Raw genomic sequence first — 13,894 nt, forward strand, 5'->3', positions numbered from 1 at the left:
CGCGCTGCATGAGGAAACTGGTGGTCACACCACATACTGACTGGTTTTCTGATACACGCACCTACCTTTTTCTAAAAGTACTGTATCAGAGGCATATCTGTATACCTAGTAATGTGAAATCCATATATGAGAGCCTAATGAACGTATTTAAATTGACTGATTTCCTTATATGAACTGTAACTCAGTAAAATCTTTGAAATTGTTGCATGTTGCATTCATATTTTTGTTCAGTGTGATATGGGGAAAACTTTATGGATTATAAAGAGATAAAACATGGACAAAGAGTAATGACCTTTGATTGATAGGCAGGAAGAAGGAAATACAGCCATGGGCAATGTTCCATTCATCCATCGATCCCCATCCACCCATCTATCCATCCATGCATCCATCCATCCATTCATCCATCCATCCATCCATCCATCCATCCATCCATCCATCCATCCATCCATCCTTCCTTCCTTACTTGAAGTAATCACTGATCTGTGAAAGCTGTACAGTAGACCCTTTGCTTTGGGCAGTGAGGCTGCAATTGAACTTGACACATGGGATAAACTAAGCGGGACATTTGTCCTCTCACCAGTGATTAATGGGCATTGACAGATTAACCATTCCTTCAGATTCCTACCACACTGTTGACGATTCAGGCATGTAGTTCTACTGACTAAGGCCTTACGGAGTGGAATAAACCCTACTTTACAGTCCTCCAGTAGAACATAGACAGAGACCACAGCACTTGAACTCAAGCGGATATAACACTTGGCTCAGCAGCTGTAGCCCTCAAGAGCACATATGAAAGAATGATGGAAATACATATCACAGGAAGAAAATTCTTACCCAATTCGACATATAGTATATAGTATGTTAGAAATGTAATATGCTTACCTAGGATGCTTAGAAGCTAAGGACTTGTCAGCTCAAACAGCCATAAAGTAAACTAATAGCTAGGCTTTCCTCTGTGAATCTTGAACTATGAATGTATCTGCCTTGAGCCTTAAAAGAGAAATCTTCCCAAATAAGCATGTTTCTTTGAGACTTTAGCCAGGATGGAGCTTCAACATAGATCTTGTGAGATCGTACATGCTTTGTCACATGCTGCATAGAGTTAACACAGAGCTGGAGAGGAGACAAGAGGTGACACAATGTCCACAGTAACAACACTTGGAAACAGGATGCTGTTCAGTGCTCTGGGTTCTTGTTGGTTGGCTGCCCGTTCAGCCTCAACCATTCCACAAGGGAAATTCCACTGAGCAAATGGCCAAGCCGATAAGAGCCCTGGGCCTGATAACCGGGCCGGCTGTGATTACCACCGACACCAGGCAGACAGCAACTTTTTCAAAACCCAATTGCTCTGTCAGAATGGAGAGGCCGGCCTGGCCATGGCTGGGTAGGGTAGCATGTTGGGCATCATGGCCACATAGGTACAGCTCCATTTAGCAAAGTCTTTGACAATCCACAAACAAATCTTGCAAAAAGGCTCTGTAGCATGTGCAATACAAACCTTAATAGGGAGTGGGCCTTCCCTGGCCAGGACTTCTCCAGCTCTAGCATCTGAGTGCCATGCGTGGATCTCTCTCTCTCTCTCTCTCTCTCTCTCTCTCTCTTTGGGAATTGTTTAGCTCTCTGACACATGCCCAAGTTGGACAGCCAATGACTCTCTCTGGGCGTGCATGACTCATACTTTGTTAAACAACATCATGGCAGGCTCCCCACCTCGTTTCTTCAAAAAAGAACAAGGCCATATCAATCTCCAAACATGGTTGGGAGCTTTTCTCTTAATACCTCTGTGTGAATCCTGCAGTATAAAAAAGAGTATTGTGAGTATTGTGTCATCATCTCTGACATTAGATTTGTGCGGTATACCGTATACTGGGGTATTTTGAAATACCGGCGATATGATTTTCAATACCGCCAAAAAAAGAAAATGCCAGATCAAGCTTCTTGGTTACAGCAAAGACAATCCCGTCCTAGGTCAACAACCCTGCTGCCTAAACGGGTCTACACAGAATATGCAAGCGGAGCCGATGGAGCGTCACAAAAGAGGCGGCTCCTTGTAGTGCGCTCCGACATTCCTCGTACTCCCGTGCCAAAAGGAAATTGTAACGCGCCGTATCACCTCTCCGGTAGCTGAGGGGACAGTGTTGTGGTTCCTTGATATGCTCTATAAGCTATGTATCAAAATAGCCTATTTTGCATTGATAAGCAACTGTCAAACAATATTCGAATTCCCCCAAATGTATTTTGTTTGGAAGTAATAACTAGTGATTCAAGGCTACTAGTATAAACAGCTGCGAGATATGTGCTTTTTCTCCACGACAAAAACATGACTTAACTGATATGGGGGTGAATACATTGAAGCAGAATATTATATTGGGAACATGTTGTAGGTTACACTGGCAAGTATGAGAAAGGTATTTTATTCAGAAGTAATAACAAGTGATTACTGTTGTGAAATGGTAGAACCTACTGTAGCCAACTAGCTAGCCATGTGCTTTTTTCTCCATGACCAAAACATGGTGTTTTATTTGTAGATAATTTGTAGTTTATTTGTAGTTTATATGGGAATGAATACACGAGCAGCATATCAATCTGGGATGTTTTAGGTTACAGGTATAAGAATATTTGCTGGACATATTTTTTTGAAATTATAAATCTGATTATATCACATGGAGATGTGAGAAGCTAAAAAGGATAGCTAGCTTGCTATGTTTTTAGCCAGGCTAAAGCCAGCTAGGTACTACAGTAAATAGTGATAGCGCTGACCAAACTCCCGATGGCGCATTATAACTCCCGATGGCGTGCCATATTGCTGAACGGGGCTGAATGGCACCAAATAATCGCTAAGGATCAAGGTTAAAATGGCCGTGAGGATCATGGCCGATGTAGTCGTTTTTATCCTGCCTGAGAGAGTCAACCCAACACTCCTGCAAGATGAAGTTAACCTCAATACCGGATACCACATGAATACCAAATGCAAAGAGTGTGCATGAGGGCCTCCTCGTAGCCTCCTGGCCCGTAATTGGTAAGTGTCAGCGCGTAAGTGTCAGCCCGTTAAATTAAATATCTCAATTCTTAGCACACTTTTCACTAATTCATCATTTGGGATTGAATTTGATCATAATAAGCCAATATTAGAGGCCAAAATACCAGTAAAAGAATGGCTTTCTAGGGCAGACCAGGGCTTTGGCACTGCTAGGTTGCTACGCAGTAACTGACCAGCAGAGCTTGTGACTGGACACCGGAGGTCTAGCTATTACTAGCAAGGAAAGGCCCCTCTTTCTTGTTTTCACAAAATGGAAAGACAAAAATATAAGACTTTGCTATCGTGGGACCGGCGAGGATATCATGCTACTAAAAGGTGTCCGCTATTCCAAAAATCCAACTCCACCTACATGCACGCACACACCTAGATTAACAGAGTGGAGCTTGTAGTAATCTTAATTTATTTACATTTTTCCACTTGGAAAGTGTTGTAACTATTGGGTTACATAGTTAATGTTTACAGTTAATTGATTGAGCTGTATCTAAAGATATTTTCATTTACAGTTATTTACATATGTACAAGACTAATTGTTTTAGAATTCATGTGATGGAGATTGAGAGAACTATGAACATATTTATGTGGTATTGGTTAGTATTGGATTACGCTACTGACTGCAAGTACCAGAATGCCTTGCGACAGTGTAATGGTTTCCTTCTCTTCGTCTGAAGAGGAGAGGGGAGAAGGATCGGAGGACCAATATGCGGCGTGTCCATGGTTGTTTATTTAAACACATAAACTGAACACTCCATACAAAAACAATAAACGTAACGTGAATAACTGAAACCGAAAACACAGGCTACCTAAGTATGATTCTCAATCAGAGACAACTAACGACACCTGCCTCTGATTGAGAACCACACTAGGCCGAACACAGAAAAACAACCTAGACACACAAAACATAGAATGCCCACCCAACTCACATCCTGACCAACTAAAACAAACAATTAACACAATAACTAGGGTCAGAACGTGACAGTACCCCCCTCCCAAGGTACGGACTCCGGCCGCAAAACCTGAACCTATAGGGGAGGGTCTGGGTGGGCATCTGTCCGCGGCTGGGCAGACTGGAGACTCTGGCAGCGCTGGAGAGGAGGAAGGCTCTGGCAGTGCTGGACTGGCGCCTCTGGACTGAGGGGCTCTGGCGCCTCTAGACTGAGGGGCTCTGGCGCCTCTGGACTGAGGGGCTCTGGCGCCTCTGGACTGAGGGGCTCTGGCGGCTCTGGACAGGCGGGAGACTGGAAGGCTCTGGCAGCGCTGGACAGAGGGGCTCTAGCGCCTCTGGACTGAGCGGCTCTAGCGCCTCTGGACTGAGGGGCGGAAACTTTTGTAGCGCCGGACAGGCGGGAGCACCTGTATTGATGGGACGGAGAGACAGCCTGGTGCCAGGTGCCGGCACTGGTGGTACCGGGCTGGGGACACGCACCTCAGTGCGAATGCCTTGCATGCTACGCCAAATCAACAGCTCTCTCTCTTCACTCTCCTCCAATTCTATTAACAACTCCTTGAGTGTCTCCTCATCTCCCATCCGTTCACTCTCCTCCAATCTGTCGAATAAATCCTCGACCCTCTCAGACTCAGCCCTCAGCTTAGCCGACTGCTCTGATTCCATCCATGGCTCCTTACGGTAAACAGGGGGAATTGGCTCAGGTCTGACTCCTGACTCCTGACTCTGCCACACTCTCCCTGTGCCCCCTGGGCTGTCTCTCGGGCTTACTACCGCACCGCCGTGCTCGTTTCGCCAACCTCATTCTCATGTAACCCTCCTCACACTGCTTCAGCGAATCCCAGGCGGGCTCCGGCACTTTTCCTGTGTCGACCGCCCACCTGTCTATCTCTTCCCAAGTTGTATAGTCCAGATAATGCTGCCTCTCCTGCTGCTGCTGCTTCTCCTGCTGCTGCTTTAGCTGCTCCTGCCACTTCCTCTTCTGCTTCTGTTGCTTCTCCTGCTGCTGCTTTTGCTGCTGCTGCTTTTGCTGCTGCTGCTGTTGCTCCTGCTGCTTCTCCTACTGCACCTTGGGACGGCGACACTCCCCTGGCTTTGCCCAGGGTCCTCTCCCGTCCAGGAGTCTTGTGTCTTCGGCCGCTGTTGCTGCTCATTACCACGCCGCTTGGTCCTTGTTTGGTGGGTGATTCTGTAATGGTTTTCCTCCTCTTCGTCCGAAGAGGAGGTTATTGTTTTGTAGAATCTAAAGTAGTAAAGTGTAACGTGAACAAGTATTATTGCTAAACAGAAGCTTTCTTCTCACAACCAACGTCCCGAGTCATTACTATGAAGATAGTTATTCTATAGAAAAAAATAGTGCCCACTGTGTGCACTGCCGGTAATACTGTGTACCCCGGTGTGGTACAGGAACAATATGAAGTTATGAAAAATACCACCCAACCCTATCTGACATCCTTTGATGTCATTATCCAGGAAACTATATTATCAACAGTCACGAATATCTTATTAAGCATTATAAATATTCATGACAAGGGCATAAAAAGTGTATCCCTTCAGCTCTATTTCCTTCCACTGAGGCCCTTCACCAACAACATGTCTGCAAATAGACATGCATGATTAACAACTATGCACGAACAGCCCTGGACATGCATAAAAAAATCCTAAACAAGTCACAGGGGGAGAATCTGACCTTTAGGAGACATCCTTAGTTTAACAATCCTGCAATAACGCTATAACAACGCTATGTGAGAAATGCTGCAAAAACGCTGGAACAACTTTAGAATTCAGCAGCCGAGCTGTCCTCCCCCCAACCCCTATAGGACAGCCACAGTAAGAGAGAGACTAGGCGGGTTCCTTTCAAGAACTATCTTCGGCCCAATCTCCCTGTGCAAATGAGCAGAGCTTTGGGGATTTCTGGCTTTGCATTCCATAATGCCGCAGAGACTGAATGCCTTACAAAGCCTGACTGCAGCAAATTCCACACAATGGAGCTACTCTTTTCCCTCCCTCCCTGACTCCCTCTCTCTCTCACTCACTCAGCCCACTGTTGTAAACCATCGATGTCACAAATTAGAGAAGATAAAGGGTGAAAATCAAGGAGGGATTGAGAGAAAAATATTACCCCCTGATTCCTGCCCGACTACCAGGTCATTAAATCTACCCAGTAGGGCTCTAAGGACTGCACTTGGGAGGCTCATAAATGTAAAGTCGCAAATCAAGACCATCTTATACAGATGGCAGGGAACGCCTTGTAGTGTGCTGCACAGTTCAACTTCCACCCCACCCCCATTTGAACCCACCCACCAGGAACCTCCAGCTTCACTCATTGGATGGGCACTCATTCAACCTCTCAGTCTGTCTTGTCACAGTCCATTCAGAACCAGCCGCTGCTCCTGCTCCTGTAAGCTACCACCTTTCTGCCGAAAAATGCGGTGAAAAACGAAACTACTTATTGATTCTCCAAAATACAATGCAAAACCTTTGACGTGAAATGAATTCTGATAGCCTGTGAGAGTGAACCAAAGGCTGAGCCTTCACATTTCATCCCGGCCTTTACCTTTACTGTTATTACAAGCCCACTACAGAACAGAGTTTCACAAGGGTTTGTTTGTAGTAATATCGTTAAAAAACACCACATCCACCACAGGGTGTGAGAGTAAAAACACCAAGAAAGGAGCCTATTTGAATACGAAACATTTCATAAAGAGGCAACCTAGGCCATAACAAGCCACTTTATGAGCTAGCACATCGACACATTTACAACGGGGCAGACTCCCCGTTGCCATGGCGTTGCCCATGTGTTTATAATCAGGGTTCACTTTCACAATGTTTAACACATTTCTGCTGTGGATGCCAGACCATGTGACAGCACACAGAAACAAACATACATACATAAATGACAAGAGGCCATTTGTGAGGTTTCAGACAAGACATGAACTATGAAAGAACCAAAAAGGAAAGTCTATAACAATCCTGTATGCACTGTAGTATGTCTCATAAACATTCCCCGCATAAAACCTCACCACCGCAAGACAAGCTGTCGTCTTGCGCAATGTTCCCTCAAAGAAAATGTGTCACTCAGCAAATTTCAGGTCTGCTGAGCGCAAACTTGAACGTCGTGAAAATTCTGGCACAAGTTTACTGTGAACACTGAGGCTGTACCCGCTTCAAGTTAGTTTTAACAGTGGTCAAGTAGGCTACTCATGAGACTTTTGAGAAATAAAACATGCAGGGCTTTACACGAACCTGTTTATCCACTTGTCCTTTAGACATGAACATGTTGTTATGTTGTTTGATGCAAGATACCACTTTACAAAATTAAATGCATAATTATTCCCCTACCATTATTACAAAGAATCAGACAAATTATGCTGCCCTCTGCCTATTGGCTACTTAGCTTATTCAAGACCGTCTCAAAATACAACACTGCCCCTTTAAGACAAAAAAAAAACTATTTTCCTAACTTGCTTTACAAATGTGTCTAGAAATGCACATGTTTTGTGCTTCTGTAGGAAGCATTCCCTCCCCCATTGCTGACTACAAATGATCTATAACTGGGCTAAAAACTCACTAACTAGCAAAGGATATGAACAAATGTACAAATGTGCACACGTCGCTACATGTAGCTCTCGCTTTGCTCTCAAAACAAGTTTATCTCCTGACGACCGCTCATGCTGTAAAAACAGTCCAGTTCAAAGTGAATGGCAATGGCCATTTTGTATATAGGCCTACTGCATCTCTGATTGGTTATGGCACACCGGTCTGTGTATACGGCCCTGAGTCGCGCCTGTCAATGCAATAGATTCCTACGCCGATGCGTTCTGCCTACAAAAAAATATCTTTGATAGTTCGTTTTGCATACTAAGTCTTGCATAGTTCATTTTGTTTCGGTATGTTGCATGGCTAATATTGCATTGACTCGAGCACAATTCCCACAGTAAATGGAAACGTTGGTAGTGTTAGCTAATGTGGAAAACTCTAGAAAGTTGAGTGAAGTTCAATCTCGTGCTTCTCTGCTTGGGCTGATATTTCTTCTGCCCGGCTGTCCCTGGGGAGCTGCGTGTCTGCGAGCAGCTTAGAGGGAACATTGGTCTTGTGTCTTTGTATCTTAAAATGTGTCTTTACACAGCGTAAGCAAGCGGAAGAGCTAGCATCAACAAACGTGGGCCTATACGAGAGGATTCAGGAGAGTGGTTGACAGAATAGAGCTGACAATCCCAGAGCAGGAGTACAGTAGTATCGTCACAAAGAGGAAGGGCAGTAATTTAGTCCTCCGAGACAATAGCTGAAAAATAAATGTGAACCATCAAAGATGGGAGGGGAAAACGACGTCTACCGTAATCTGAAAGAAAACCGCTGAGAGTAAAAACAACTAAAAACGGTAGCACCGAGCACGGTCCTGAGTGTACTTTGGGGAAAAATACCTTACTCCCCTTTTCCCATGGGAAGAGACAGATTTAGAGATATAAGATACTTATCTCACAGAAGCTACTGATTTTTTGAGAGCCTTGAGTGATTGGGCCAGGGTCCCTGAGTTCATTCGAGATTGACATTAGTAGAGAAACAAGCATTACACACACACTGGGCAGGCTGACTAGGCTCAGAACATTCAGACACAGACGCCACATTAGAACTGGGATCAGTCGGAGCTCCAGCCCCAGCTCCAGCCCTAGCTCCAGCCCCAGCTCCAGCCCAAGATCCATCTCCAGCCCCACCTCCAGCTAGGCCTCTTATGGGAGACACAGGCATCTGACACAATGCTGCCTGCCCTGCACTAACCAACCAAAATGTCAAAATCCATCACAGGAGAGAGCTACGAAGGGCTTGATATAGGGACTAGGGAGAGAGAAAGAGAGGGGGATAGAAAGAGAGAACAACGGGGAGAGTGAACGAGAGGGAGAAAGTAAGAGAGAATACTGTGAAGGAAGAGAGAAAAAGAGATGTGGAGAGAGAAAATGGGCAAACGTGGTAGAGATAGAGCCAGAGAAAGGAGAGGTTGGGGAGATGCTTTCAAACAATAACAAAATACCTTCCCACAGCTCTGAGGAACCTATTAGTGGAACATCTGACGGCAGTGCTCTATGCTGATGAGGAGGAATTTCCACATCAGAGATGGCACACTGCCAGGTCAGGACGAGGAATGCAAAGCCCAGACCTTCAGGGCCTAGCCAGCCAGCAGCATGTCCCCAAATAAACATCTATATACAATGCCCCCTGTCTCTAACACCTGTTTCATTAACAACCCATTCACCTCTGCTCCCCAGCCCTCACAGCCAGCGATCAGCTGACCCCAAGGTGGGAGGGGCCAGTGTTTTGGTCCTGGGACTGTGGCCAAAATGAGTGAAGCTATGAGAAAGGGATTCAATCAAAATGTTGTATTTTTAGCCTCCATACTGGTCAATAAAGCCAATATAAAGTACAAGGCACAGGACTGATGCCATAACTTGGTTCTAACCCCACACAAAAATACACACTACATGTTATCCTTCAAAGGAGCTACTGACTAGTGTCTAATGAGGCTTAAATGTGATATGCAACTTCATATTCAGGGAGTCAAATATTCCCCACATTCAAGCATTCCTTCAAAAGAGTGCTCGAGTTCTGTTGAAAGGTGCCTTGCAGCCCTGAAGGCCAGGCTTGTGTGCACAATTTACAGTGGAATAATGGAAAGGCAGGGAGAGTCGCAGAGGCTAGCTGAGCTGCATTCATGTTCCAACAAGACTGAGCACAGGCAGGCAGGGCAAAGCGACAGGTGGCTTGCTTAGTTCAAACCCCAGCGAGCATGAAAAACTTGTCAAACTGACACATGATTTGCCCTCCACAGCCCTCCTCTGAACAACACTCAACAGTGACAGATTTAGAGGCATCCAAAGGAGGGAAGAAGAAGAAGAAGAAGAAGAAGAAGAAGAAGAAGAAGAAGAAGAAGAAGAAGAAGGAGCTGGCTCAGCACACCAAACCATAAAACAGTTCCCATGGCAGAGGGGACATTGACGTGTCCTGGGCATCTTGCAGAGTTGGCAGGGAGAGCAGTGCTCTGTGGCTGTAGGTCTGGCCCATTGACTCCCTTTGAGGCTGGCCTGGAAGCTTGCATACATACAGTACCAGTCAAAAGTTTGGACACACCTATTCATTCCAGGATTTTTCTTTATTTTTTACTCTTTTCCACATTGTAGAATAATAGTAAAGACATCAAAACTATGAAATAACACATACGGAATCATTTAGTAACCAAACAAGTATTAAACAAATGAAAACATATTTTATATGTTAAAAAAAACTTGAATGAGTAGGTGTGTCCAAACTTTTGACTGGTAGTGTATGTTAGGGAGGCTAATTCTGTGCACGCGGTGCCCGTCGTTGAGGCTGAGTTTTTCCTTTGTGCCCAGCTTCCTGCCTGAAGGTCTTTATTTTCACAGATGCACGCAGGTTTCGGAAACGTGTCAAAATCACAAGGGTCAATTAAAAACAAGAGGGCACATATTCCAGAGATTGGACTGTTCTGGAGTTTCAGAGCTGTGTGTGTGTTTTCTGTCTGGCTGTTCGCTGGCACATTCAGTCTTTTGCTGCCTCCAGTGGACCTATCAGGACCTATCAAAGAAGTGCAGAAGTGCCACTCAGTAGTGGAAGGCAGCAAAAGGCACCAGGGTCACAAACTGTGCTTCCATTCATCTGAGACATATTTAAACCAGTTTTACCCTCTAACATAGACCCATGCCTGCCTACTGACCCTTTAATCTGGTTCTCCAAGAAGCCAATGACACATCCATGACAATACTACCTTGCAATATGCTGAATAGATTATATAATAACAGCCTATAGGGAAGTGGTCAGAGACCTGGCAGTGTGGTGCCAATATAACAACCTCTCCCTCAATGTGATCAAGACAAAGGAGATGATTGTGGACTACAGGAAAAGGAGGGCCGAGCACACCCCCATTCTCATTGACAGGGCTGTAGTGGAGCAGGTTGAGAGCTTCAAGTTCCTTGGTGTCCACATCAACAACGAACTGTCATGGTCCAAAGACACCATGACAGTCGTGAAGAGGGCACGACAATGCCTATTCCCCCCCAGGAGACTAAAATAATGTGGCATCGGTCCTCAGATCCTCAAAAAGTTATACAGCTGCACCATCGAGAGCATCCTGACTGGTTGCATCACCGCCTGGTATGGCACCTGCTCGGCCTCCGACCACAAGGCACTACAGAGGGTAGTGCGTACGGCCCAGTACATCACTGGGGCCAAGCTTCCTGCCATCAAGGACCTCTATACCAGGCAGTGTCAGAGGAAGGCCCTACAAATTGCCTAAGACTCCAGACACCCTAATCATAGACTGTTCTCTCTGCTTTCGCATGGCAAGCGGTACCAGAGCGCCAAGTCTAGGTCGAAAAGGCTTAACGGCTTCAACCCCCAAGCCATAAGACTCCTGAACAGCTAACTAAACGGCTACCCAGACTATCTGCATTGACCCCTCCCCCCATGTTTACATTGCTGCTACTCTCTGTTTATTATCTATGCATAGTCACTTTACCTCTACCTCTATGTGCCCCAGCACATTGACTCTGTACCGGTACCCCCTGTATATAGCCTCCACATTGACTCTGTACCAGTACCCCCTGTATATAGCCTCCACATTGACTCTGTACCGGTACCCCCTGTATATAGCCTCCACATTGACTCTGTACCGGTACCCCCTGTATATAGCTTCCACATTAACTCTGTACCGGTACCCCCTGTATATAGCCTCCACATTGACTCTGTACCGGTACCCCCTGTATATAGCCTCCACATTAACTCTGTACCAGTACCCCCTGTATATAGCCTCCACATTGACTCTGTACAAGTACCCACTGTATATAGGCTACACGTTGACTCTGTACCGGTACCCCCTGTATATAGCTTCCACATTGATTCTGTACCAGTACCCCCTGTATATAGCCTCCACATTGACTATGTACCGTAACACCCTGTATATAGCCTCCACATTGAGTCTGTACCGTAACACTCTGTATATAGCCTCCACATTGACTCTGTACCGTAACACCCTGTATATAGCCTCCACATTGACTCTGTTCCGGTACCCCCTGTATATAGCCTCCACATTGACTCTGTTCCGGTACCCCCTGTATATAGCCTCCACATTGACTCTGTTCCGGTACCCCCTGTATATAGCCCCGCTACTATTATTTTGTTGTTGCTCTTTAATATTTTTTTGTTTTGTATTTATTGTTTACTTCAGTTTATTTAGCAAACACTTTCTTAACACTTATTTTTTCTTAAAACAGCATTGATGGTTGGGCTTGTAAGTAAGCATTTCAATGTACGGTCTACACCTGTTGTATTCAGCGCATGTGACAAATAAAATTGGATTTGAAATCAACTAAGCCATATTGGTCAAGGGCCATCCACTTGCAGTCCAACAGGCTTAATTAAGCAAGCGCTTGGAGGAAAGGTCATCCCATGGTGCAGTTTCTCACTAAGCTCACATGCAGACAACTATATTAGGCTTTACAATACCCCATATGATCCAACAACATAAATTCAACATCTAGTTTTTATATTTATATTTGGTTGAGTTGTCAACTAATGTGAAATCAACGTGAAATCAAACAAACATGTCACCCTGTCATTGGATTTAGGTTCAACCTTGGGTGAAAAAAAGATGAAATTCCCTTATGTTGATTACTTTTTCTAAACTTTTCCATGTTGATTCAACTTCATCACATTACATTTTTTTCTGTGGCTGACTTCGATAGCTGCCTAACCCCCCAAAAAACGTTCAGTAGGGCCTAGCTCAGTCACTGGCAGACGTCAAAGGTGTCTTGGAACTTTACTAAGGCACGTCCCTTCCAACGGCTATGCAACCGTTGACCTCTTTTCCATAATGTGGGTAGCCTATAGGCTGAAAAAAAGTTATAGTTTTTCTTTAGTGAGTCAACTGAATAAACCAATGCAAGACAGATAACGAACAAGCATATGTATAAAATAAGCCTAAAAAACTAAATCCATGTGATGTGGAACTTAATAACGATCAAAACTCCCAGACTCCATCATTGCAAATTTGAATAGGCAACCAGAATGGTGGTCTGGTCCCAAAGATGACAGTAGCTCTTCTCATCTTGCTTTCTCAACTGTGCTTTAGATACGGAAATATTAGATAACGTCTAACTGTTTAAATTATTATACACCAACATAAGAGATCGTATAACCATCTCAAAGCGCTTGGGTTGATGTGACTCCTCCAGAAATCAGTGCATTCATTCCGTTCCCTCCATCGCCTACTAACTTTTCCCGTTAGATACAATGTAATGTTACTTACAGGATGGTTGTCGACGGAGCAACAGCAGGTACGGTTTCCAGGTTTAAATGCATACATCTCACGGTAGTGCGAAAACATAAACACCGACTTGGACAAGAATATACAGGCTGCGGGCCACTGGCGACCAAAATCAGTGCTACCGCGACTACAAAAGGGGATACGACTTGACCCGTCCACAGCGCCATTGCTAGGGAGTCAGCAGCGCAGAGAACACACCGCCAGCAACCCCTCTTGCCGAAACTAACATCGGCTGAGTTATAGTAAAGCTAGGGAACTCAGCTGACTGAGTGAGCGAAAGAGACAAAGAGAGAGAGAGAGAGAGGGAGAGAGAGATCTAGGGCAGTGTTACAAATGATGTTGGACAGGGGAGAAACTCTAACTAATGGAAAGCCTGGTTAATAAAATTATACTTTGTAGCCTGCATCTGTATAGAGATGTCCGATTTAAAAAATATATATAAACTATGTAGCCTACTAAATTAGTGGTACATACAGTTAAGCGATACCAATTTTGCTTAATACTATTAAAAATAATGATGTAATAAATAAATTTAAAAAACGTGTAAATTGCTTATTCAGATGTTATTCCCATATAA

The 13,894-nt window shown here is 44.7% G+C and overlaps 1 protein-coding gene across 2 annotated transcripts in view; it reads right to left on the reverse strand.

The window, feature by feature from the left end:
- Positions 1-13,562, reverse strand: part of LOC115138370 (peroxidasin) — a 79,783-nt gene extending 66,221 nt beyond the window's left edge. For both annotated transcript variants that reach the window (XM_065025650.1, XM_029675158.2), the window contains exon 1: positions 13,300-13,562. In XM_065025650.1, the coding sequence (XP_064881722.1) occupies positions 13,300-13,484 (185 nt within the window). In that variant the 5' untranslated portion in view covers positions 13,485-13,562. The remainder of the gene's footprint in view (positions 1-13,299) is intronic.
- Positions 13,563-13,894: the final 332 nt, after the last annotated feature.

Source organism: Oncorhynchus nerka, linkage group LG12 (assembly GCF_034236695.1).
Source record: "Oncorhynchus nerka isolate Pitt River linkage group LG12, Oner_Uvic_2.0, whole genome shotgun sequence".
In the NCBI taxonomy this organism is placed as follows: Eukaryota; Metazoa; Chordata; class Actinopteri; order Salmoniformes; family Salmonidae; genus Oncorhynchus; species Oncorhynchus nerka.